The sequence below is a fragment of the Tasmannia lanceolata genome, unplaced genomic scaffold (genome assembly GCF_043159265.1).
Source record: "Tasmannia lanceolata isolate RefF3 unplaced genomic scaffold, GAP_Taslan_0.1 ptg000008l, whole genome shotgun sequence".
Lineage (NCBI taxonomy): Eukaryota > Viridiplantae > Streptophyta > Magnoliopsida > Canellales > Winteraceae > Tasmannia > Tasmannia lanceolata.
The window spans coordinates 66,055,317-66,077,283 of record NW_027518685.1 but is presented as its reverse complement, the minus strand read 5'-3'; the positions used below and the strand labels follow the sequence as shown (position 1 = coordinate 66,077,283).

The following is a 21,967-nucleotide window of genomic DNA, read 5'->3' as shown; positions in this document are numbered from 1 at the left end:
TGGACAATATGGGTTTCAGATTTGATCGTATGTGTGATATGGATTGGATCCACTATATGTGATACAGGGAGGAAGAGCACCATACATAGGGTGCACACACATGTATTAAAGATGAGATACACCATATTATGGTGTGTACATGTCTTAATTAACATGTGCTTATTAAATGCTCAAATCCTATTGGATAAGAGTTATGAGAGATCCTATTGGTTGATTTATTCTAATTTCCTATTGGTGGAAATTTAAAAAGGAAAAGAGAGAATTTGAGTTGGAGAAGGTTTCCTATTTCTAAAAGTCCCATTGGTTATTGGTAACATTCAATAAGAAAAAATCATTTTGAGTATCCATGTGTTTTACATGTTTAAGAAACAAAGAGTTTTAATTGAATTTAGTTTCCAAAATCAAGGGGACACATACAAGGGAACGAATTGCTAGAGGGAACTCTATAAACGGAGGGGATGGGTGGACAATTTGGATTACTTGCACAATTTGGAAAGCCATATGCAAAATTCGTCCAGCCCATCTCCCCTCCCAATTTCATTTTTCTCCTTTCTTTTTCCCGCTTCTAGTTTTGTTTCTAGTTCTTTAGAAGAACTTGAAAGCCTTATTGGTTTTAGTTTGGGAGAGGATTCCAAGTTCTCTCCTATTTCTCCTTCAACCGCACGGTTTGAGAAGCCACTACTTCGACTTCCGGACCAGCTTGGGTTTCAGAAACGTCGGGTACCTAATGGGGAGTAGATCAAGCAGAGATTGGCAGTATCGGTCAACCAATTGGTAAATGTCCTTAACCATCCGAATTTCAATTCATAAACATTGATTAATCTAGCAACTAAGATCTTGGTTCAGTTGGTGGATCGAAAAGTTTTTGTTTTTAGCTCAATCTTGTTTCTGCCGTGCATATTGATTCCACTGCCGAGTTTCAGTCAAATGAGCGCTTTTCTATGTGAGAGGTACTAGTGATTATGCTATCACATATGAGAAGGATTCGAAGTCGTTGCATGGTTTTTTTTATGCAAGTTATGCTAATGTTATGGACAAAGGAAGATCTATTATGGGTAATGTATTCGAGTTTAGGAATGGTCTTATTAGTTTGATGTCAAACTTGCTACCAACGGTTGCATTATCCTGTACCGAGCCCGAATACATGGCGGCAATGGAATCTTGCAAGGAATCTGAAAATAAATATGTGTAGGCCTAGGTGATTGCAACCCAAAGGGGAAGCGAATTAGATTTATAAAATTGTGCCCTTTTAAAGGATTGATTAAGAAATTAAATCAAAGAAAATTTTAACAATAAACACAAAGAACTTAAAATCAATGCACAAGTAAAGTAAAGGAGATAAGGGAAGGAGTACAATGAGATTTAATAGGGGTTCGGTTTAAAACCCCAGACCTACATCTCCACCACAACTGTTGATGGTCACTAAAATCTGTTCTTAACGGTGAAGATCAAACCAATACAACGAGGTTGCTCTGCGCCTCAACACTTGTCGACGGAGACGGATCTATGTCTCCCAACACTCACCTTCGGAGAAGGCTCTGCATCTCTGATTACTTGCCAAATATAAGATTAAAAGAATGAAGGAATGCATTGTTCAAAGGCAATTACACAAGATGCTCTCATAAAGATATACAATTTTAAGCCTTGAATCCAATCCCTCATAAGATTTCTCGAAGAGAGGCACAAGGAGTGACTTTTCACTCAAGAGATGCTTTAAGTGTATATTAGAGCTTGTTGATTTTGTCTAAGTGGTTTGAGAACCCTTTTATAGCCAAAAACCCAAAAACTAGCCATTTGGGACACCCCCAACGGCTCTGTAATGGATAGTTTAAACTAGCCGTTAGGCTATTTAAAATACTTGCAAAGTCACTCACGGTGGACCGCCAGAGGCTCTCTCATGTTTTTTAAGGGAAAAATACAGACACACCCCCTTTAGTTTCTAACACATTCAATTCTAACCCTGACTTTCAAAACGTGACAAGTACACCCCCTGAAGTTGTTTTAACGTGACGGAGTAGATGGCGAGGTAGAAATGACCAAAATGCCCTCGTCTTCCCCAACTGAAAATTAAGGTTTTCAGACTTCAAAACTGAAATTAGGGTTACTTAAAAACTGAAATTAGGGTTTGATTCAAACCCTTGTTTATTTATCAACATAAACCCTCGATTTAGGAGTTTTATTTATCTTCATTCGCACCATTATCATGAATTGCACATAAACCCTAATATTTTAGGGCTTTTTTTGTTTTATTTTTTTTCTTGAAATGTGGCTTTGATGTAGCCATGGGTGGGGTTTCATTGTTTGTGGTGGAGGTGACGGCGGTGGCCGGAGGTGTCGGCGGTGGCCGAAGGTGGCGACGGCAGCAGTGGAAAATGGCGTAACCCTAATCCCTCTGCAAATGAGGGTATTTCTGGCGTCAAAATATTAACCATGGTTAGTTTTAGTCTTTCTATCAGGTTAAACCGACGGACAGTTGAAGGAGGGGGTGTACTTGTCACAAATTGAAACCTCAGGGGGTGTACTTGTCACGTTTTGAAAGTCAGGGTTAGAGTTGTCAGAAACAAGAGGGGGTGTAAATGTATTTTTTTCCTTTTTTTTATATCAGAATGGCACCGGTCGACCGACCATGTCTCGATCGACCGTCCCCCCCTGAATTTTGGCCATTTCATATTTTCCTATTGTTTTGCCTTGGGAACTTGGTCCGCTTGATTTTCTTCATTCCATTAGCTTACTTGGGGTATTTTAACCCTCTTTTGATGCCTTGTTTGGATCCTAAGTGTGGGATTGGATTTTACATTCTATTTGACACAAGACTTGACTTTTGATCTTCTTCAAATTGTGTCTTCTAGTCCCTTTCAACTTCGTGGATCTCCTCTTGCTTTGACTTTGAACCTTGACGAACCTTCAACTTAAATAACAAACACAATTAGTACATATAATCATTTGTGTTTTGAATCATCATAAAATAGAAGATAGCCAAGGGTTGAACAATTAGGCTTACATCTCCCCCCTTTTTTGATGACATCATACAAGGGATTTTCCAATAAAATATGTTTTGAAGTAAATGATATGCCAACTTAGAACTTTAAAACATAACACCAAATTTCTTTCCTCCTTTGTCATCCACATAAAGAAGAGATGAGAGCATATCAAAATATCAAGGGGTTTTGAAATATTAATACATAAGTTTTAGGTTCGCCTTAGTCAAATAGAATTTAAAACTACAACTCCCTCTTTTTTTATTTAGAAATTCAATATAAGAGGGGGTTTTCAAAAAGAAATTGCCAAGGACTCTAGAATTTTCATTTTAAGTTCAACCTTCGGCTTAACTCATCATCTCAAAATGATTTTCAACATTCATTTTCAAATTGTAAAGATTTTTCAATTTTTAGCTCCAGCCCCTAAATCTGAGTAAAAACTCAAACAATGATTCATGTTGGAGCTTTTAGAACCCAAGTTTTATTGGGTCCATTCCTTCTAACCCATTTAGAATATCGATTTCTATGCTCACATTGAAATTTATAATGTCCATAAGATCCACAATAGTGACATCTTATGGATGGGTTAGCATGCCTTCTAGATGCAAAATATGTTCTATAGTAAGTTGTGCATCTAGATCTTTTAAGAATAATGTCTACAATTCTATCCCCATTAATAAACCTATTTAGACATATTCTCAACTTTTCATTTTCTCTTTTAAGATCTTGAATTTGGTTTAAAAAATCATTAATTTCTTCTTGATTTTCCCTGTTTGAGTATTTATTAATTTTCATGATCACTTTTTAATTCAACAATTTGATAAGAAAATTCAAGCATTAATCCGTCATTTTCTTCCTTGAGGGTTTCATTTTCTTTCTTCAAATATTCAAGTTCTTTACTAAAATCATTTTTGGAAGAAGGTTCAAACTTTTGATCTTCTTCAAAATATTATGATGAAGACCTTGTTTATGTCTTGTGATAAGTGAATCCTTTTGAATATCCTGACTATGTCTATTGGTATATTTTGATCTCAGTTACTTGTGTTTGATCATGCTGCTTGTAAAATCTCCACTGTGAACTTTTGAAATACGCGACCATGCTTCTTGTTGCATATTTCAGTTCCAGCTTCATTTTTAGTCTAGGTATGTGATTTGATCTTGTTTGGTTCGTATCTTGGGAAAATGATTCTCTGATTACTCATTCTATGCCTATTTTACTTCACATTGCTCCTTGCCTCCTATTTCGGCTTTTATAATTGTGGCCATGCTTCTCATTTCAGTTTCGGTTTCTACATGCAAATTTTGTATGTTCTATTTTGGCTCTTATCCATTTGTGGTAATATGAATCCCTGATTATTTACCTTGTGTTAAGCATATTTTGTGTGGCTCAAAATTACTTGTGTTGAACCATCAGAATGTGTAGTGTATCCCTCACTCTAAGTTTCGGCTTCACTTTGACTTTCTGTTGCAGCCTTCTGTTTCCCTACCATGCTAGACCCAGCTAGAGTAATGCTTGTTTACTATCTGAGCGTTAGCTCACTCGTAGTTTAAAATTTTCAGATATTGAAATTGGACTTGTGCAAAGATCTGGAGTGGGAGCGTACCCTCGTTTTATTTGGTCAGAGGACTAGTAATTTGCACTTGAGCGTGTATACATCTTTTAATAGTATTGATGGATATCGATGTTTTAGTTTGAGAGAGAGAGAGAGAGAGAGAGAGAGAGAGAGAGAGAGAGAGAGAGAGAGAGAGAGAGAGAGAGAGAGAGAATTCATGAAAAACAAGACTGTATATTCAATCAATCGCTTGATTGTCCCATTGACATTCTCAAACTGTATTATTATTACGATTTTAAGAAATGCAAACACCAAGTTTGCTTATTCAAATACACTATTGTAGTTAATGCATGGGATCCTTGTCGGTAGTTATCTAGTTTTTGGGCCCGAACTGTGCCTGAAGAAAATCAACTACTTTCTTGTCAAGTTGGAAGGCCTTGGCGAGAACATCATCGGAGATGGGCAGGTTTGATCCGAAGACGGCATTAGCTATGGTGATCACACCTGGGTTCTGACTTGCCAGAGCGGCAATGGCCACCGCATTGGTCTGTCCAACATTGAATTGGAAGTGAATGAGACCTATTGGAAACACAAACACATCACCCTTATTGAGGACCTTTGATATGAGCCGATTTTCGCCATTTGCAAGGTTAGAGGTGACGAAACCAACGAGGAGGGTGCCCTCTTGAACTACAATCATCTCAGTGCCCCTTGGGTGTGTGTGGGGAGGGTTTAGTCCATAGGGTGCAAAGTCTATGCGAGCCATGGAGATGCCAAGAGTGTTGAGTCCTGGTATTTGGACCACGTTCACTGCGGTCACATTGGACCCAACTCGGTTATTTGTGTTGCGTGGCATGTCAAGCCCTGGGAAGAAGAAATCGCTTGCTTGAGCGAGCATTGGGTCCTTGCAAACCACGCCATTGACTAACACTGAGAAGGAAAAACATCAAAAAAGATCAGCCAATAAAAACAAACATAACCCATGCACGTAGGGCCGGTGTCCACACGCAGAGTAAATGCAATAACAATATTTCTCAAGTCATCTAGCCAAACCCCACAATACCTACCAAAAATGGAATTGAGTTTGCACAAACACGTGATTATCATGATACTAATGGAAGTTAAATTGAGAAATAAAAAAAAAGCATTTGTACCTGGAGACATATTGTCAGCAACACAAAAGTCCTGTAGAGGACTGGGATCAGCGGCAAAGGTAAGAGAAGATGCCAAGGAAAGGAGTACAAGTACAAGGAGGGGAGTAGCCTTCTCCATTTTATCAATCTAAAGAAGAGTATTGGGTGCAAGTGTTTTGACGGTGTGGAAGAAGCTTAGAAAGGGTGCATATTTATAGCAGAGAGAGAGAGAGAGATAGAATGAGAGATGCATGGCTTAGGGGTCATGTGATTTCATGGAAATGGTCTTGTTACTACCAAATCAATACACGGTTTAACAACTACGCTATCTAATCTAATTTTTTATCCAAGTAGATCTTTTCCAGCAAAGAATAGAAGCAATCATCGGACTTGTTTTTCTGTGTAAATTTTGTTTTTAATATTTTGAAATGGTAAGATCTAAATTAATAAGTGGAGCGAGCCCCACGAGCTGGTCGTAAGTATACAAAGAAAAATAAAAAACGACATATTATGCAGGAAGAAAACCAAAGATCCAATTCACTCCATCTCTCGCAAAACCGTCCGCTACACTATTAGCCGAGGGATGGACATGCTGAAATCAAACTGGGTGATCTCCCACACGGCCTCAAACAATGCCTACCCTATTTATACCATGTATATATTCCCAAAATACTTACCCATTTGATTGCTAATTTGCAGACCTTTTTTTAAGGTTGGCCAATACCACTCTAATTAGGAAATTGATTTTTCCCGACCCCTCTTCAGCATTTCCTTCTCCTTTTGTTAATCTTTTCTTAAGAATGGCTACATTTCCACCTTTTGTTTGCCTTTCTCTGAAAATAGTCATTTCCAAGAAAGCACAAACAAAAGGATGGATATGCTGAGGAATGAGGTAGAAATTAAAATTTCACTTGTAATTATTAAAAAAAACTTATGGCATCTCTAAAATTTTTTATTTTAGTTACTTCGTTACTAAAGATTCTTTGCGAAATCTTAGTTAGATTGTAAATAAAATAATAAATATATTTTAAACTCCTTTTACCATTTGGTTGTTTTTCAAATATGCAATTTGAGAAAAAAAAATGGCGTCGATTTTCTATCGTTGAAGCTGTTGATCTGGTGGAACCCAACTCACACCGAAAGGCCATCCATCATCTACGCTAAAACTATGGTAGGATGATCCTAACCCACTGATGGCAAATTTTTCGAAAAACGTCTTAAAGAATTTAAAAACGATTTTTTCAATAACTTAATATCATAAATTTTGGGGGCAACTAAGACGCCCTTATCTATATATTTGTACCAATATGGCTCCAATAGTATATCTACTACTACCTAATACATCTTTTTTCCCAACTTGACTTTCATTAGGTTGGATAATTTAATTAAGGGAAAATTACAGATACACTCCCTCAAATATGGTAAAATTCCACTTCTAACCCCGTGGTATCAAAGGTACCAAAGACACCCCCTTAGTTTTCAATAATGCTTGTTATATGACGGGGTGTACAGGAACGAATAAATTGTTAGGGGGTGTCTTTGATGGATTTTGAACTATAGGGTGAAAAGTAGGGGATCTACTTAAAAATGTCAGAAAGTTGAGGGGTTGCCTTTGGTACCTTCGATACCACGGGGTTAGAAGTGGAATTTCGCCCTAGTTGAGGGGGTGTATCCTGTATTTTTCCCTTTAATTAATGCCCTATTTATCTGAAAAAGGGCTCCACTTATTGAGCGGGAAAGGCATACTCTATATGTAGCTAATCCAAGGGGTTTATTCCATATATAAATTAGAGAAATGATAATGGGAATGGCTGCCTTGCAAAAACCAGCTAAAGGTCGCTCCACATTGGTCCATCCCAACAAAAATCATTTGAAAGAGCACAGGAAAATATGAAAATGGCACGGACAGATATTAAATTAATGGAAAAAGAAATCCACCTTGATCAAAAGTCCCAATAGGAGCGCCCATGCAGATGGTTTTTTGCAAGGGCACCATTCATTTTAGCATTTTCGTCTTGAAATTATATATGAAAGGAGGCCAATCCAAAGAATTGCTTATCCAAGGATGTGTATCCTCCAACGACAGAGAACAATGCAGTTCCATGCCACGTCCAGTTTTATACATTTTCAAAGTTTCTGTTCGCACTAATTATTGATTTGTTGAGCTGAGTATACGTCATTTCACTAAACTAGATGACGAGGTAGTTGTGAACTTGTGATGTGGAAAACCCCCTTGCGAGATTGTTAGATGAAGTAATTAAAAACTTGTGGGGCCCACCTAATTCAAGTCTATCGTATAGTCATCTAGAAAGCATACAAAACTCCTTTTGCATGTTAATTTATTTTTAGGGCGCTGATATTTTCGCCCTTGACCGCCCCCTTGGAGGCTAGTTTCCCTCTTGACAGCCCACTATGATCCAAACCATCCATTTGATGGCCCACAACATAAATAGGTTGCACCCCAAAATATTATAGATCGGAGGTTTGAGATCATCCTGTGGAAATGATTTTGGGGGAACAACCTATTTACGTTGCGGCCCATCAAATGAATGGCTTGGATCATCCTATTGTGTGGACCGTACAGTTCATTTTGAAAAATATAAGTGGGGCCTACAATTAGGGGTGAGGATTATTCGGTTAAAACCGAATACCCGAACCGAATTGGTCGGTTCGGTTCGGTTTTGGTTTTTTTTTTGGAAATTCGGTTTCGGTTTCGGTTTTCTAAAAAAAAAAATCGGTTAACCGAATAACCAAAATTATGGATGAAAACCATTTTTTTTCCAAAAAAAAGTGCTATATGTGCACTCCGTAGGATGATTAAAACCGTCCATTTGATTGATCCCAACTTAATTAGGTTGTGCTCAAAAAATCATTTTGATCGGATGATCCTAGCCCTCCGATCCAAACCGAGATTTTAATTTTTCCCCTCTATTTCTCCCACAATTCGGTTATTCGGTTATAACTGAATAACCGAATTTTTATTCGGTTCGGTTTTGGCGAATTTCGGTTCGGTTTCGGTTACCGAAATTTGGTAACTGAAATTATTTCGGTTACCAAATTTCGGTCTATTCGGTTCGATTAAAACCGAATAACCACCCCTACCTACAATTGGGCCTTAATGTTACTGTAACAGCTGAACCATAGGATGATCCAAACCATCTATTCGATGGCCCACAACTTAAATAGGTTTCACTCCAGAATATCATTTTCAAAATATCATTTTCAAAGGATGATCGCAACCCTCAAATCTATAGAGGTTTCTCTTTAGATCAGAGGGCTAGGATCATTCTTTGGAAATAATATTTCGCGGTGCAACCTATTTACGTTGTGGGCCATCGAATGGATGGTTTGGATCATCCTATGGAGGGACCTACCTTCCTCACAAATTAAAACAAATTAATTATTGGGCCCACCAACAGTTCATGCACGTTGGAGAGAGAGAGACACCGGATTGGAGTAGTGTTGTATCGGTAAAAAGTTGATAGGAAACATGCTTTATGGATTGGCCGCGAGATACAAAGTCAAAGTCTTATTGAAAGGCTATTTCGTGTGTGTTAAATACATTCAGCAATATAATGAAGTTCTTTTGTGTTCTGTTCTCTTCTGTGTTTCTGTATTACTTGTTCTTTAAATTCTACAAAGTGGTATCAGAGCAGAAAGGCTGGGGACAATTTCGAAAGAAGACCGGCATGGGTTCGGTAAGTTGGCAATATGGCAGGCAATACCAATTCTTCAAGTTTTCAGCAAAACGTTCCTTTGTTTAAAGGTGCTAATTTTCAGTTTTGGTCTACTATGATGAAGACATTGTTTATGTCACGTGATATATGAATCCTTTTGAATATCCCGACTTTGTTCATTCGTATATTTTGATCTTAGTTACTTGTGTTTGATCATGCTTGTAAATCTCCACTGTGAACTTTTGAAATACGCGACCATGCTTCTCGTTGCATGTTTCAGTTTCAGCTACATTTTTAGTCTCGGGATGTGATTTGATCCTGTTTGGTTCGTATCTTGGCAAAATGATTCTCTGATTACTCATTCTATGCCTATTTTACTTCACATTGCTCCTTGCCTCCTATTTCGGTTCTTATTATTGTGGCCATGCTTCAGATTTCAGTTTCGGTTTCTACATGTAAATTTTGTATGTTCTATTTTGGCTCTTATCGATTTGTGGTAATATGAATCCTTGATTATTTACCTTGTCTTAAGTATACTTTGTGTGGTTCCAAATCACTTGTGATGAACCCTATGTGAATTTCTTTGCGATGAACTATAAAAGATAACCATCAGAATGTGTAGTGTATCCCTCGCTTTAAGTTTGGGGTTCACTTTGACTTTCTGTTTCCCATCAGTGGGTTAGGATCATCCTGTTGCAGACTTCATGATCGGTGTGTGTGTGTGTGTGAGAGAGAGAGAGAGAGAGAGAGACGAATTCATGAAAAACAAGATTGCATAGTAAATCAATCCCTTGATTTCCCCAGTGACATACTCAGACTGTATTATTATTACTATTTTAAGAAATGCAAACATCAAGTTTGCTTATTCAAATAGACACTACGGTAGTTAATGCATGGGATCCTTGTCGGTAGTTATCTAGTTTTTGGGCCCGAACTGTGCCTGAAGAAAATCAACTACTTTCTTGTCAAGTTGGAAGGCCTTGGCGAGAACATCATCGGAGATGGGCAGGTTTGATCCGAAGACGGCATTAGCTATGGTGATCACACCTGGGTTCTGACTTGCCAGAGCGGCAATGGCCACCGCATTGGTCTGTCCAACATTGAATTGGAAGTGAATGAGACCTATTGGAAACACAAACACATCACCCTTATTGAGGACCTTTGATATGAGCCGATTTTCGCCATTTGCAAGGTTAGAGGTGACGAAACCAACGAGGAGGGTGCCCTCTTGAACTACAATCATCTCAGTGCCCCTTGGGTGTGTGTGGGGAGGGTTTAGTCCATAGGGTGCAAAGTCTATGCGAGCCATGGAGATGCCAAGATTGTTGAGTCCTGGTATTTGGACCACGTTCACTGCGGTCACATTGGACCCAACTCGGTTATTTGTGTTGCGTGGCATGTCAAGCCCTGGGAAGAAGAAATCGCTTGCTTGAGCGAGCATTGGGTCCTTGCAAACCACGCCATTGACTAACACTGAGAAGGAAAAACATCAAAAAAAGATCAGCCAATAAAAAAAAAACATAACCCATGCACGTAGGGCCGGTGTCCACACGCAGAGTAAATGCAATAACAATATTTCTCAAGTCATCTAGCCAAACCCCACAATACCTACCAAAAATGGAATTGAGTTTGCACAAACACGTGATTATCATGATACTAATGGAAGTTAAATTGAGAAATAAAAAAAAAGCATTTGTACCTGGAGACATATTGTCAGCAACACAAAAGTCCTGTAGAGGACTGGGATCAGCGGCAAAGGTAAGAGAAGATGCCAAGGAAAGGAGTACAAGTACAAGGAGGGGAGTAGCCTTCTCCATTTTATCAATCTAAAGAAGAGTATTGGGTGCAAGTGTTTTGACGGTGTGGAAGAAGCTTAGAAAGGGTGCATATTTATAGCAGAGAGAGAGAGAGAGATAGATAGAGAGATGCATGGCTTAGGGGTCATGTGATTTCATGGAAATGGTCTTGTTACTACCAAATCAATACACGGTTTCACAACTACTCTATCTAATCTAATTTTTTATCCAAGTAGATCTTTTCCAGCAAAGAATAGAAGCAATCATCGGACTTGTTTTTCTGTGTAAATTTTGTTTTTAATATTTTGAAATGGTAAGATCTAAATTAATAAGTGGAGCGAGCCCCACGAGCTGGTCGTAAGTATACAAAGAAAAATAAAAAACGACATATTATGCAGGAAGAAAACCAAAGATCCAATTCACTCCATCTCTCGCAAAACCGTCCGCTACACTATTAGCCGAGGGATGGACATGCTGAAATCAAACTGGGTGATCTCCCACACGGCCTCAAACAATGCCTACCCTATTTATACCATGTATATATTCCCAAAATACTTACCCATTTGATTGCTAATTTGCAGACCTTTTTTTAAGGTTGGCCAATACCACTCTAATTAGGAAATTGATTTTTCCCGACCCCTCTTCAGCATTTCCTTCTCCTTTTGTTAATCTTTTCTTAAGAATGGCTACATTTCCACCTTTTGTTTGCCTTTCTCTGAAAATAGTCATTTCCAAGAAAGCACAAACAAAACGATGGATATGCTGAGGAATGAGGTAGAAATTAAAATTTCACTTGTAATTATTAAAAAAAACTTATGGCATCTCTAAAAATTTTTATTTTAGTTACTTCGTTATTAAAGATTCTTTGCGAAATCTTAGTTAGATTGTAAATAAAATAATAAATATATTTTAAACTCCTTTTACCATTTGGTTGTTTTTCAAATATGCAATTTGAGAAAAAAAAATGGCGTCGATTTTCTATCGTTGAAGCTGTTGATCTGGTGGACCCCAACTCACACCGAAAGGCCATCCATCATCTACGCTAAAACTATGGTAGGATGATCCTAACCCACTGATAGCAAATTCTTCAAAAAACGTCTTAAAGAATTTAAAAACGATTTTTTCAATAACTTAATATCATAAATTTTGGGGGCAACTAAGACGCCCTTATCTATATATTTGTACCAATATGGCTCCAATAGTTTATCTACTACTACCTAATACATCTTTTTTCCCAACTTGACTTTCATTAGGTTGGATAATTTAATTAAGGGAAAATTACAGATACACCCCCTCAAATATGGTAAAATTCCACTTCTAACCCCGTGGTATCAAAGGTACCAAAGACACCCCCTTAGTTTTCAATAATGCTTGTTATATGACGGGGTGTACAGGAACGAATAAATTGTTAGGGGGTGTCTTTGATGGATTTTGAACTATAGGGTGAAAAGTAGGGGATCTACTTAAAAATGTCAGAAAGTTGAGGGGTTGCCTTTGGTACCTTCGATACCACGGGGTTAGAAGTGGAATTTCGCCCTAGTTGAGGGGGTGTATCCTGTATTTTTCCCTTTAATTAATGCCCTATTTATCTGAAAAAGGGCACCACTTATTGAGCGGGAAAGGCATACTCTATATGTAGCTAATCCAAGGGGTTTATTCCATATATAAATTAGAGAAATGATAATGGGAATGGCTGCCTTGCAAAAACCAGCTAAAGGTCGCTCCACATTGGTCCATCCCAACAAAAATCATTTGAAAGAGCACAGGAAAATATGAAAATGGCACGGACAGATATTAAATTAATGGAAAAAGAAATCCACCTTGATCAGAAGTCCCAATAGGAGCGCCCATGCAGATGGTTTTTTGCAAGGGCACCATTCATTTTAGCATTTTCGTCTTGAAATTATATATGAAAGGAGGCCAATCCAAAGAATTGCTTATCCAAGGATGTGTATCCTCCAACGACAGAGAACAATGCAGTTCCATGCCACGTCCAGTTTTATACATTTTCAAAGTTTCTGTTCCCACTAATTATTGATTTGTTGAGCTGAGTATACGTCATTTCACTAAACTAGGTGACGAGGTAGTTGTGAACTTGTGATGTGGAAAACCCCCTTGCGAGATTGTTAGATGAAGTAATTAAAAACTTGTGGGGCCCACCTAATTCAAGTCCATCGTATAGTCATCTAGAAAGCGTACAAAACTCCTTTTGCATGTTAATTTATTTTTAGGGCGCTGATATTTTCGCCCTTGACGGCCCCCTTGGAGGCTAGTTTCCCTCTTGACAGCCCACTAACTATAAAGTACGATTCCCATCTACTTTTTACCGACGAAGCAGTCATTTCCTTTTTCTCTCCCCTTCCAGGATAAAATCACCCCACTCTACTCTACAGCTGTACAACACTACATCAAGCAAGGTAGGCCCCACCATAGGATGATCCAAACCATCCATTTGATTGATCCCAACTTAATTAGGTTGTGCTCAAAAAATCATTCTGATAGGATGATCCTAGCCCTCCGATCCAAACCGAGATTTTAATTTTTCCCCTCTATTTCTCCCACAATTCGGTTATTCGGTTATAACTGAATAACCGAATTTTTATTCGGTTCGGTTTCAGTTACCGAAATTTGGTAACTTAAATTATTTCGGTTACCAAATTTCGGTCTATTCGGTTCGGTGAAAACCGAATAACCACCCCTACCTACAATTGGGCCTTAATGTTACTGTAAGACCTGAACCATAGGATGATCCAAACCATCTATTCGATGGCCCACAACTTAAATAGGTTTCACTCCAGAATATCATTTTCAAAATATCATTTTCAAAGGATGATCACAACCCTCAAACCTATAGAGGTTTCTCGTTAGATCAGAGGGCTAGGATCATTCTTTGGAAATAATATTTCGCGGTGCAACCTATTTACGTTGTGGGCCATCGAATGGATGGTTTGGATCATCCTATGGTGGGACCTACCTTCCTCACAAATTAAAACAAATTAATTATTGGGCCCACCAACAGTTCATGCACGTTGGAGAGAGAGAGAGACACCGGATTGGAGTAGTGTTGTATCGGTTAAAAGTAGATAGGAAACATGCTTTATGGATTGGCCGCGAGATACAAAGTCAAAGTCTTATTGAAAGGCTATTTCGTGTGTGTTAAATACATTCAGCAATATAATAAAGTTCTTTTGTGTTCTGTTCTCTTCTGTGTTTCTGTATTACTTGTTCTTTAAATTCTACAAAGTGGTATCAGACCAGAAAGGCTGGGGACAATTTCAAAAGAAGATCGGCACGGGTTCGGTAAGTTGGCAATATGGCAGGCAATACCAATTCTTCAAGTTTTCAGCAAAACGTTCCTTTGTTTAAAGGTGCTAATTTTCAGTTTTGGTCTACTATGATGAAGACATTGTTTATGTCACGTGATATATGAATCCTTTTGAATATCCCAACTTTGTTCATTCGTATATTTTGATCTTAGTTACTTGTGTTTGATCATGCTTGTAAATCTCCACTGTGAACTTTTGAAATACGCGACCATGCTTCTCGTTGCATGTTTCAGTTTCAGCTACATTTTTAGTCTCGGGATGTGATTTGATCCTGTTTGGTTCGTATCTTGGCAAAATGATTCTCTGATTACTCATTCTATGCCTATTTTACTTCACATTGGTCCTTGCCTCCTACTTCGGTTCTTATTATTGCGGCCATGCTTCACATTTCAGTTTCGGTTTCTACATGTAAATTTTGTATGTTCTATTTTGGCTCTTATCGATTTGTGGTAATATGAATCCTTGATTATTTACCTTGTCTTAAGTATACTTTGTGTGGTTCCAAATCACTTGTGATGAACCCTATGTGAATTTCTTTGTGATGAACTATAAAAGATAACCATCAGAATGTGTAGTGTATCCCTCGCTTTAAGTTTGGGCTTCACTTTGACTTTCTGTTTCCCATCAGTGGGTTAGGATCATCCTGTTGCAGACTTCATGATCGGTGTGTGTGTGTGTGTGTGTGAGAGAGAGAGAGAGAGAGAGAGAGAATTCATGAAAAACAAGACTGTATATTCAATCAATCCCTTGATTTCCCCAGTGACATACTCAGACTGTATTATTATTACTATTTTAAGAAATGCAAACATCAAGTTTGCATATTCCAATACACTATGGTAGTTAATGCATGGGATCCTTGTCGGTAGTCATCTAGTTTTTGGGCCCGAACTGTGCCTGAAGAAAATCAACTACTTTCTTGTCAAGTTGGAAGGCCTTGGCGAGAACATCATCGGAGATGGGCAGGTTTGATCCGAAGACGGCATTAGCTATGGTGATCACACCTGGGTTCTGACTTGCCAGAGCGGCAATGGCCAGCGCATTGGTCCGTCCAACATTGAATTGGAAGTGAATGAGACCTATTGGAAACACAAACACATCACCCTTATTGAGGACCTTTGATATGAGCCGATTTTCGCCATTTGCAAGGTTAGAGGTGACGAAACCAACGAGGAGGGTGCCCTCTTGAACTACAATCATCTCAGTGCCCCTTGGGTGTGTGTGGGGAGGGTTTAGTCCATAAGGTGCAAAGTCTATGCGAGCCATGGAGATGCCAAGAGTGTTGAGTCCTGGTATTTGGACCACGTTCACTGCGGTCACATTGGACCCAACTCGGTTATTTGTGTTGCGTGGCATGTCAAGCCCTGGGAAGAAGAAATCGCTTGCTTGAGCGAGCATTGGGTCCTTGCAAACCACGCCATTGACTAACACTGAGAAGGAAAAACATCAAAAAAAGATCAGCCAATAAAAAAAAACATAACCCATGCACGTAGGGCCGGTGTCCACACGCAGAGTAAATGCAATAACAATATTTCTCAAGTCATCTAGCCAAACCCCACATTACCTACCAAAAAATGGAATTGAGTTTGCACAAACACGTGATTATCATGATACTAATGGAAGTTAAATTGAGAAATAAAAAAAAAGCATTTGTACCTGGAGACATATTGTCAGCAACACAAAAGTCCTGTAGAGGACTGGGATCAGCGGCAAAGGTAAGAGAAGATGCCAAGGAAAGGAGTACAAGTACAACGAGGGGAGTAGCCTTCTCCATTTTATCAATCTAAAGAGGAGTATTGGGTGCGAGTGTTTTGATGGTGTGGAAGAAGCTTAGAATGGGTGCATATTTATAGGCACAGAGAGAGAGAGAAATAGATGCATGGCTTAAGGGTCATGTGATTTCATGGAAATGGTCTTGTTACAACTTAATCAATATATGGTTTAACAACTACGCTATCTAATCTATTTTTTTCATCCAAGTAGATCTTTCCCCGCAAAGAATAGAAGCAGTCGTCAGACTCTTTTTTCTGTGAAAGTTGAAACAATCTTTTCTTACCTAAATTATAATGTAACTTATCTGAGTTGAAAAATGCCTGCCCTTTTTTTAAATGCTTAGATCTAAATTAATAAGTGGGGCTTGCCCCACCACCGAACTGGTCATGAGTACAGACAAAGAAAATATACAAAGAAAAATAAGAAACAACATATTATGGAGGAAGAAAATCAAAGATCCAATTTACTCCATCTCTCGCTAAACGGTCCGCTACCCTATTAGCCGAGCGAAGGACATGCTGAAATCAAACTGGGTGATCTCCCACATGGTCTCGAACAATGCCTACCCTATTTATACCTACCCATTTGATTGCTAATTTGCAGACCCTTTTTTTAAGGTTGGCCAATACCACTCTAATTAGGAAATTGATTTTTCCCGACCCCTTTTCAGCATTTCCACCTCCTCTTGTTTATCTTTTCTTAAGAATGGCTATATTTCCACCTTTTGTTTGCATTTCCCTGAAAATAGTCATTTCCAAGAAAGCACAAACAAAAGGATGGATATGCTGAGGAATGGGGTAGAAAATAAAATTTCACTTGTAATTATAAAAAAACTTACAGCATCTATAAAAAAATTTATTTTCGTTACTTCGCTATTAAAGATTAGTTGCCAAAACTTGGTTAAATGGTAAATAAATATATTTTAAACTCCTTTGACCATTTGGATGTTTTTCAAATATGCGATTTGAGAAATAATTGGTGTCGATTTTCTGTCGTTCAAGCTGTTGATATGGTGGACACCCACTCACATAAAAAATCCATCCATCATCTACGTTAAAACTATGATAGGATGATCCTGATCCACTGATGGCAAATTTACCAAAAAACGTCTTAATATATCATTTCCTTCGGGAAATCGTTTTGACAATTTCATGTTTTCAGATAATATTGTGATGGAATTTCCATACCAATCTAATTGTTAATAGGGAAAAGTGTTTCTACACGGCCGAGTAGATACATTATCTACTCCGTCGGCCAAAATTACAGTGGGGCCCACATTGTTTGGGTCCTGATCGCAATAGTTAGGGTGTGCCAAAAAAAAAAAAAAAAAAAACCAGCACCATAAGATCATCCCAACCCTTCTATTTGTGGAGGTTAAATATGGAGGGCTATGAACCTCCCATTTTTAACCTCCAGAAATTGAAGGGTTAGGATGATCGTTTGAAGTTGATTTTTAGGGCACACCCTATCTATCTCAGGGCCTAACAAATGAATGCTCTGGATTATCCAAGCGATGTGGGCCCACTGTGTTTCATGCGACGTAGTAGACAACGTTATCTACTTTTGACCGAGTAGAAACACTTTTCCCTTGTTAATATCTTTTACATTATAAACTATAATTCAGAAAATATATTGTCAAATTAAGAGTTCTTCTAGCAAACCGTTACTACTTTACAATATTATAAAACAAGAGTTTTAATACGGTGCCCGACGGTCAAGTCCCATGTGGGCGGTACCCCCTTGATATTTGATCCAACAACAGCCCAGTTTTTAAGAGGAGCAAAAGAAATAAATCACAAGCAATCACAAGAAGAAAACAATATATGCAGTTCACCATAATGGGCTACATCCAACGACAAGGTAACACAGGTCCATTATTTCAAACCAAATAGTACAACGTTACCTCCACACTTGTAAAAACTACCGAAAAACCCTTCTCTCCAACCTTCTATACAATCACAAAAAATCCCCAAATCTATACACTAAGTATGAGGAGAAATCCCCTTAAAAAAACCTCCAACATTATGCTAGGGTTGCAAGGAAAAACTAATGGAAATGAAGAATGAAAGAAGAGGAACTCACCCTAAGTAACCAGGAAGAAGAAACATGTTTTTGCCTCACCAGAGAAGCCCTCCTAGAGCCCAAAGAGAAAACCCCTCATTTCTTGTAGTAACCTTTTCTCCTCTCAAACCTCTCACTCTTCTCCTCCTTTTTAAAGACCTTTTTATCTCTTGCCTTTACAAAACCATATGAGAGAGGCATGGAAAGCATCCCACTTAAAAGACCAAGTGAGACCCGCTCCAAAAAAAACAAAAAATGAAAAAATTGGTGCTCATGCGTCACCATTTTAACAATCTCCACATTGATGCATAATCATCGGCATACCAAGTCTTCCTTCTTGAGACCGAGAGAAGATAAACTTCGATCTAACTTTTCTCCTTGAACCATCGTTACGATCATATCCTCTACATTCTCCTTGGTTCAGACTTTCAACAAATAGATCCTTCCATCAGACTTCCTGAATGTAGTGATATTGTACCGATATATGTTTGGTCCTTTTGTGATTAACTGAATTCATGGCCAAACAAATGATGCACATGTTATCACAAAAAAATAATCCATGGGTTTTGACTCGATGCCAATCTCACCCATCAAACCTTGAAGCCAAACTACTTTCTAGCAAGCTTCCGCTGTCTCCATGTACTCGGCCTCGATAGTGGATAAGGCAACCGTTGGTTGCAACTTTGCCATCCAACTAATAGGACCATTCCCATTAGCATAACCCATAATAGATCTTCCTTTGTCCATAAATTATTAAAAGTTAAAAAATCAAACAACTACACAAAATTTCTTTTAATTTAAAAAATCATTCGCATTTAAGATAAAGCTCATGGTACAAATAAAACTGATGAGAATTTCACATTCTGCCCTAAATTTTCTTTTGCATATGACGAAGATAATTATACAATCTGAACAGATAAGTGTAAATGCCAAGAGTAAATCTCTTATATCTTATGTGTTTATAAAAAAACTAATAAAATTTCGTAATATAAGCTATTATATCTCTCATGTCTTATGTATTTACATATGGTCTTATATATCTTATAATTAGGATTTGTAAATGGTCCAATTTTTTAAAGAAAACTCCCCAAATTTTGAAGAGGAATCCATATCATTCTGATGAATTCGCTAAGGGTGCGACTTATTCTTTTTTAAAAAAAAATAATAATCCCTACCATTCTTGATCTTTTAAAACATTCCTAAAATAGATAAGTTAATGCCGCTAATCTTTTTTTTTTTTTAAATTACAATCATTCATTTTCATCCATTTATATGCCATAAATTTAGATTCTAAGATTGTCTCACAATGGAGATTTTTGAAACAATGGTCCATCCGCAATTGGGCCAAATATATGAACGCCTTAAACAATCAAATACGAAGGGGCATAATGTGTAAATAGGTTAATTTTAAATTAATCGTATCTACACATAGAATATTAAGGAATTGCCTCTTTAAAAGTTAAGTAACTATATCGTGTGTGAGTGTACGTAGGGATTTGCTAGCATCCATCAACAGACCATCCGCGATGTGAGAGTTTGTCTTCATTCACGAGGTGGCTGCCCTCACATACAACAGCGCAGCCGTAAAATGGCTTCTGCGATGAATGCTAGCAAATCCCTATGTGCGTGTGCGCCAGTGTGCTAGTGCGTGCGTGCGTGTGCGTGTGTGTGCGTGTGAAGCATTAGAACCTTGTAGTCACGGCCCTTATAATTAATATTTTCCATGGCTTATTTTTATATAAACTATTAGAACCTATAAAGTATTAAAAAAAATTCTATCACCCGAATTTCTCAAAGTTTCACCGCCCTTTATCATTACACTTTACATTTATTTCGTTTTTAACATTTAATAATTTTAATGCTGAGAGAGAGAGAGAGAGAGAGAGAGAGAGAGAGAGGAGAGAGATGGGCCTTACACTTGTCATTTCAAAGAGAAGGAGATTGGGCTAATGGTTGTCAATTAAAAGAGAGATGACTTGTAACTGCCCGAGCATTTAATGCTCTTACACTTGAGAGATATGATTGTACTGTTAATGCTCTTTCACTTATGTCTTTTCTCTTCCTTCTCCTATTTTGTACCAACATACAGTTAAATACATGTACTTTGAACAACATTTTCTAGGAAGGTTCTCTTATATCTTATGTCACTTAGTATTTTCTATTTTTCTTTATTAAGTATTAGAGATAAGAGAATATAAATTACCAACGTAGGAACAATGTCGGTTCCTGGTCTAGAAATAGGATATAAGAGATTATTAATTTATAGAGCATTAATTACGAGAGCCTCAACTGTATTTGTAAATGAGATTTACTTCTTTGAGAAGGGTAAGCAATTAGCTATTTGAGAAGATTTAACGTGATGCAACGGTCTTATCACCCTTTTAAATATCTCGTTCACTTTCGCACGCATGCCCTGCGTGTGCGCGTCCACTGTTAGATACGCTGATGATGATATGGAAGATGACAAAGAGAATACAAGGCCAGATTACATACAAGAAGCATATGAGAAGTACAAAGAAGAAGAGCATGGAAAGTTATATGGAAGTGATATTGCTTTGCCATCACCGCAAAGGAACCTATGACTGCCATTGTTGCTAGTGATATGGTTTTGCCCGCAACTATTATATAATTCTATATATGATACGTTTACATAGTGGACTGCTACACATATGTCATATTTGGTTTAAACAGCGGACTACTACACATATGTCATATTCAGCAGACATTGAATTGGGGATTATAGGTATTCTACTAGCCCACGCACATCACATGGTAAGATACAACTCAATAAGAGAATTAAGGTGGGAGGTTATATTCCTTGGGACGAGGGTGTGTATATCTTCATCTTTGATCCAGGTGGACTAATTCCCGGGTGGAGTTTATGTGAACTCAGGGCCGAGTTCTTTCTAAGAAGGCAAGTGTGATGCACTACATCCTTTGGTGCATCTGCTTGACCATTACTTGCAATAGTAATGTTATTATACTATTGTCCTTCCATATTTTGTTATATTTAGTAGTCGTCATTATTAATCATTTGATTATTATACATGTCCTTTTTTAGTCTCTTTACCATTGGGGGTTATGTTGGTTGATGTTAGTTGTAAGGGCTGTCTATATGAAGCCAATCTCATTTCATTTCTGAGAATGACATTGATTTGAGAGAGAGAGAGAGAGAGAGAGAGAGAGAGAGAGAGAGAGAGAGAGGCTCTTCTCCTTTATTCTTTCTTTCCTTGTTAATGAATTGGAATTGTAGACTAGTGTTATAGTCCTTTTTCTCTTCATTCCATTATTTTCTTGTTGAATGCATGAAGAAGAACTGATCAAGATCAGTTTGTTATCACTGACAGATTTAAACACACTAGCATCTTCTTCCTTGAGAGATCTTTCTTAAGGCTGGCAACGGGGCGGGTCGGGGCCGGATGTTGGGGTCCCCTACCCCTTGCCCTATGCGGGGAATTTTCCCCCTCCCCTTCCCCTCCCCACTGCGGGGATCATGGGGAATCCCCCTCCCCTCCCCATGGGGAATATCTAATCCCCATCCCCGCCCCGCATCCTTTGGGGACAATCACTTTACTTTGTTAAATGTTAGGTTTAAAACTAAAGATTTGCTAGAGACAATCACTTCAGGCATGTTGCGGCTTGGCTGTTGCATGTGAGAGTAGCCACACAACCC

At 38.1% G+C, this 21,967-nt stretch overlaps 3 protein-coding genes across 3 annotated transcripts; all 3 read right to left on the bottom strand.

Moving 5' to 3' along the window:
* Positions 1-4,904: 4,904 nt before the first annotated feature.
* On the bottom strand, positions 4,905-5,803 carry LOC143883199 (germin-like protein 8-2). Its single transcript, XM_077386549.1, has 3 exons — positions 5,686-5,803; positions 5,198-5,461; positions 4,905-5,110 (listed from the first exon to the last, which is right to left on the bottom strand). The coding sequence occupies exons 1-3, from the start codon at positions 5,801-5,803 to the stop codon at positions 4,905-4,907; spliced, it is 588 nt and encodes a 195-aa protein (XP_077242664.1).
* Positions 5,804-10,257: 4,454 nt separating this feature from the next.
* Positions 10,258-11,158, bottom strand: LOC143883198 (germin-like protein 8-2). Its single transcript, XM_077386548.1, has 3 exons — positions 11,041-11,158; positions 10,551-10,814; positions 10,258-10,463 (listed from the first exon to the last, which is right to left on the bottom strand). The coding sequence occupies exons 1-3, from the start codon at positions 11,156-11,158 to the stop codon at positions 10,258-10,260; spliced, it is 588 nt and encodes a 195-aa protein (XP_077242663.1).
* Positions 11,159-15,238: 4,080 nt separating this feature from the next.
* LOC143883197 (germin-like protein 8-2) lies at positions 15,239-16,234 on the bottom strand. The gene is made up of 2 exons (XM_077386547.1): positions 16,117-16,234; positions 15,239-15,890 (listed from the first exon to the last, which is right to left on the bottom strand). The coding sequence occupies exons 1-2, from the start codon at positions 16,232-16,234 to the stop codon at positions 15,334-15,336; spliced, it is 675 nt and encodes a 224-aa protein (XP_077242662.1). The 3' UTR covers positions 15,239-15,333.
* Between the last annotated feature and the right edge of the window lie 5,733 nt (positions 16,235-21,967).

What these genes read in the sequence shown, in the direction of transcription:
- LOC143883198 (XM_077386548.1), bottom strand. Translation starts at nt 11,158, where the DNA reads ATGGAGAAGGCTACTCCCCTCCTTGTACTTGTACTCCTTTCCTTGGCA. An exon ending in TGCTGACAATATGTCTCCAG is followed by an intron (nt 10,815 to 11,040) that starts GTACAAATGCTT and finishes TTTCCTTCTCAG; the next exon opens with TGTTAGTCAATGGCGTGGTT. An exon ending in AGAGGGCACCCTCCTCGTTG is followed by an intron (nt 10,464 to 10,550) that starts GTTTCGTCACCT and finishes TGTTTCCAATAG; the next exon opens with GTCTCATTCACTTCCAATTC.
- LOC143883199 (XM_077386549.1), bottom strand. Translation starts at nt 5,803, where the DNA reads ATGGAGAAGGCTACTCCCCTCCTTGTACTTGTACTCCTTTCCTTGGCA. An exon ending in TGCTGACAATATGTCTCCAG is followed by an intron (nt 5,462 to 5,685) that starts GTACAAATGCTT and finishes TTTCCTTCTCAG; the next exon opens with TGTTAGTCAATGGCGTGGTT. An exon ending in AGAGGGCACCCTCCTCGTTG is followed by an intron (nt 5,111 to 5,197) that starts GTTTCGTCACCT and finishes TGTTTCCAATAG; the next exon opens with GTCTCATTCACTTCCAATTC.
- LOC143883197 (XM_077386547.1), bottom strand. Translation starts at nt 16,234, where the DNA reads ATGGAGAAGGCTACTCCCCTCGTTGTACTTGTACTCCTTTCCTTGGCA. An exon ending in TGCTGACAATATGTCTCCAG is followed by an intron (nt 15,891 to 16,116) that starts GTACAAATGCTT and finishes TTTCCTTCTCAG; the next exon opens with TGTTAGTCAATGGCGTGGTT.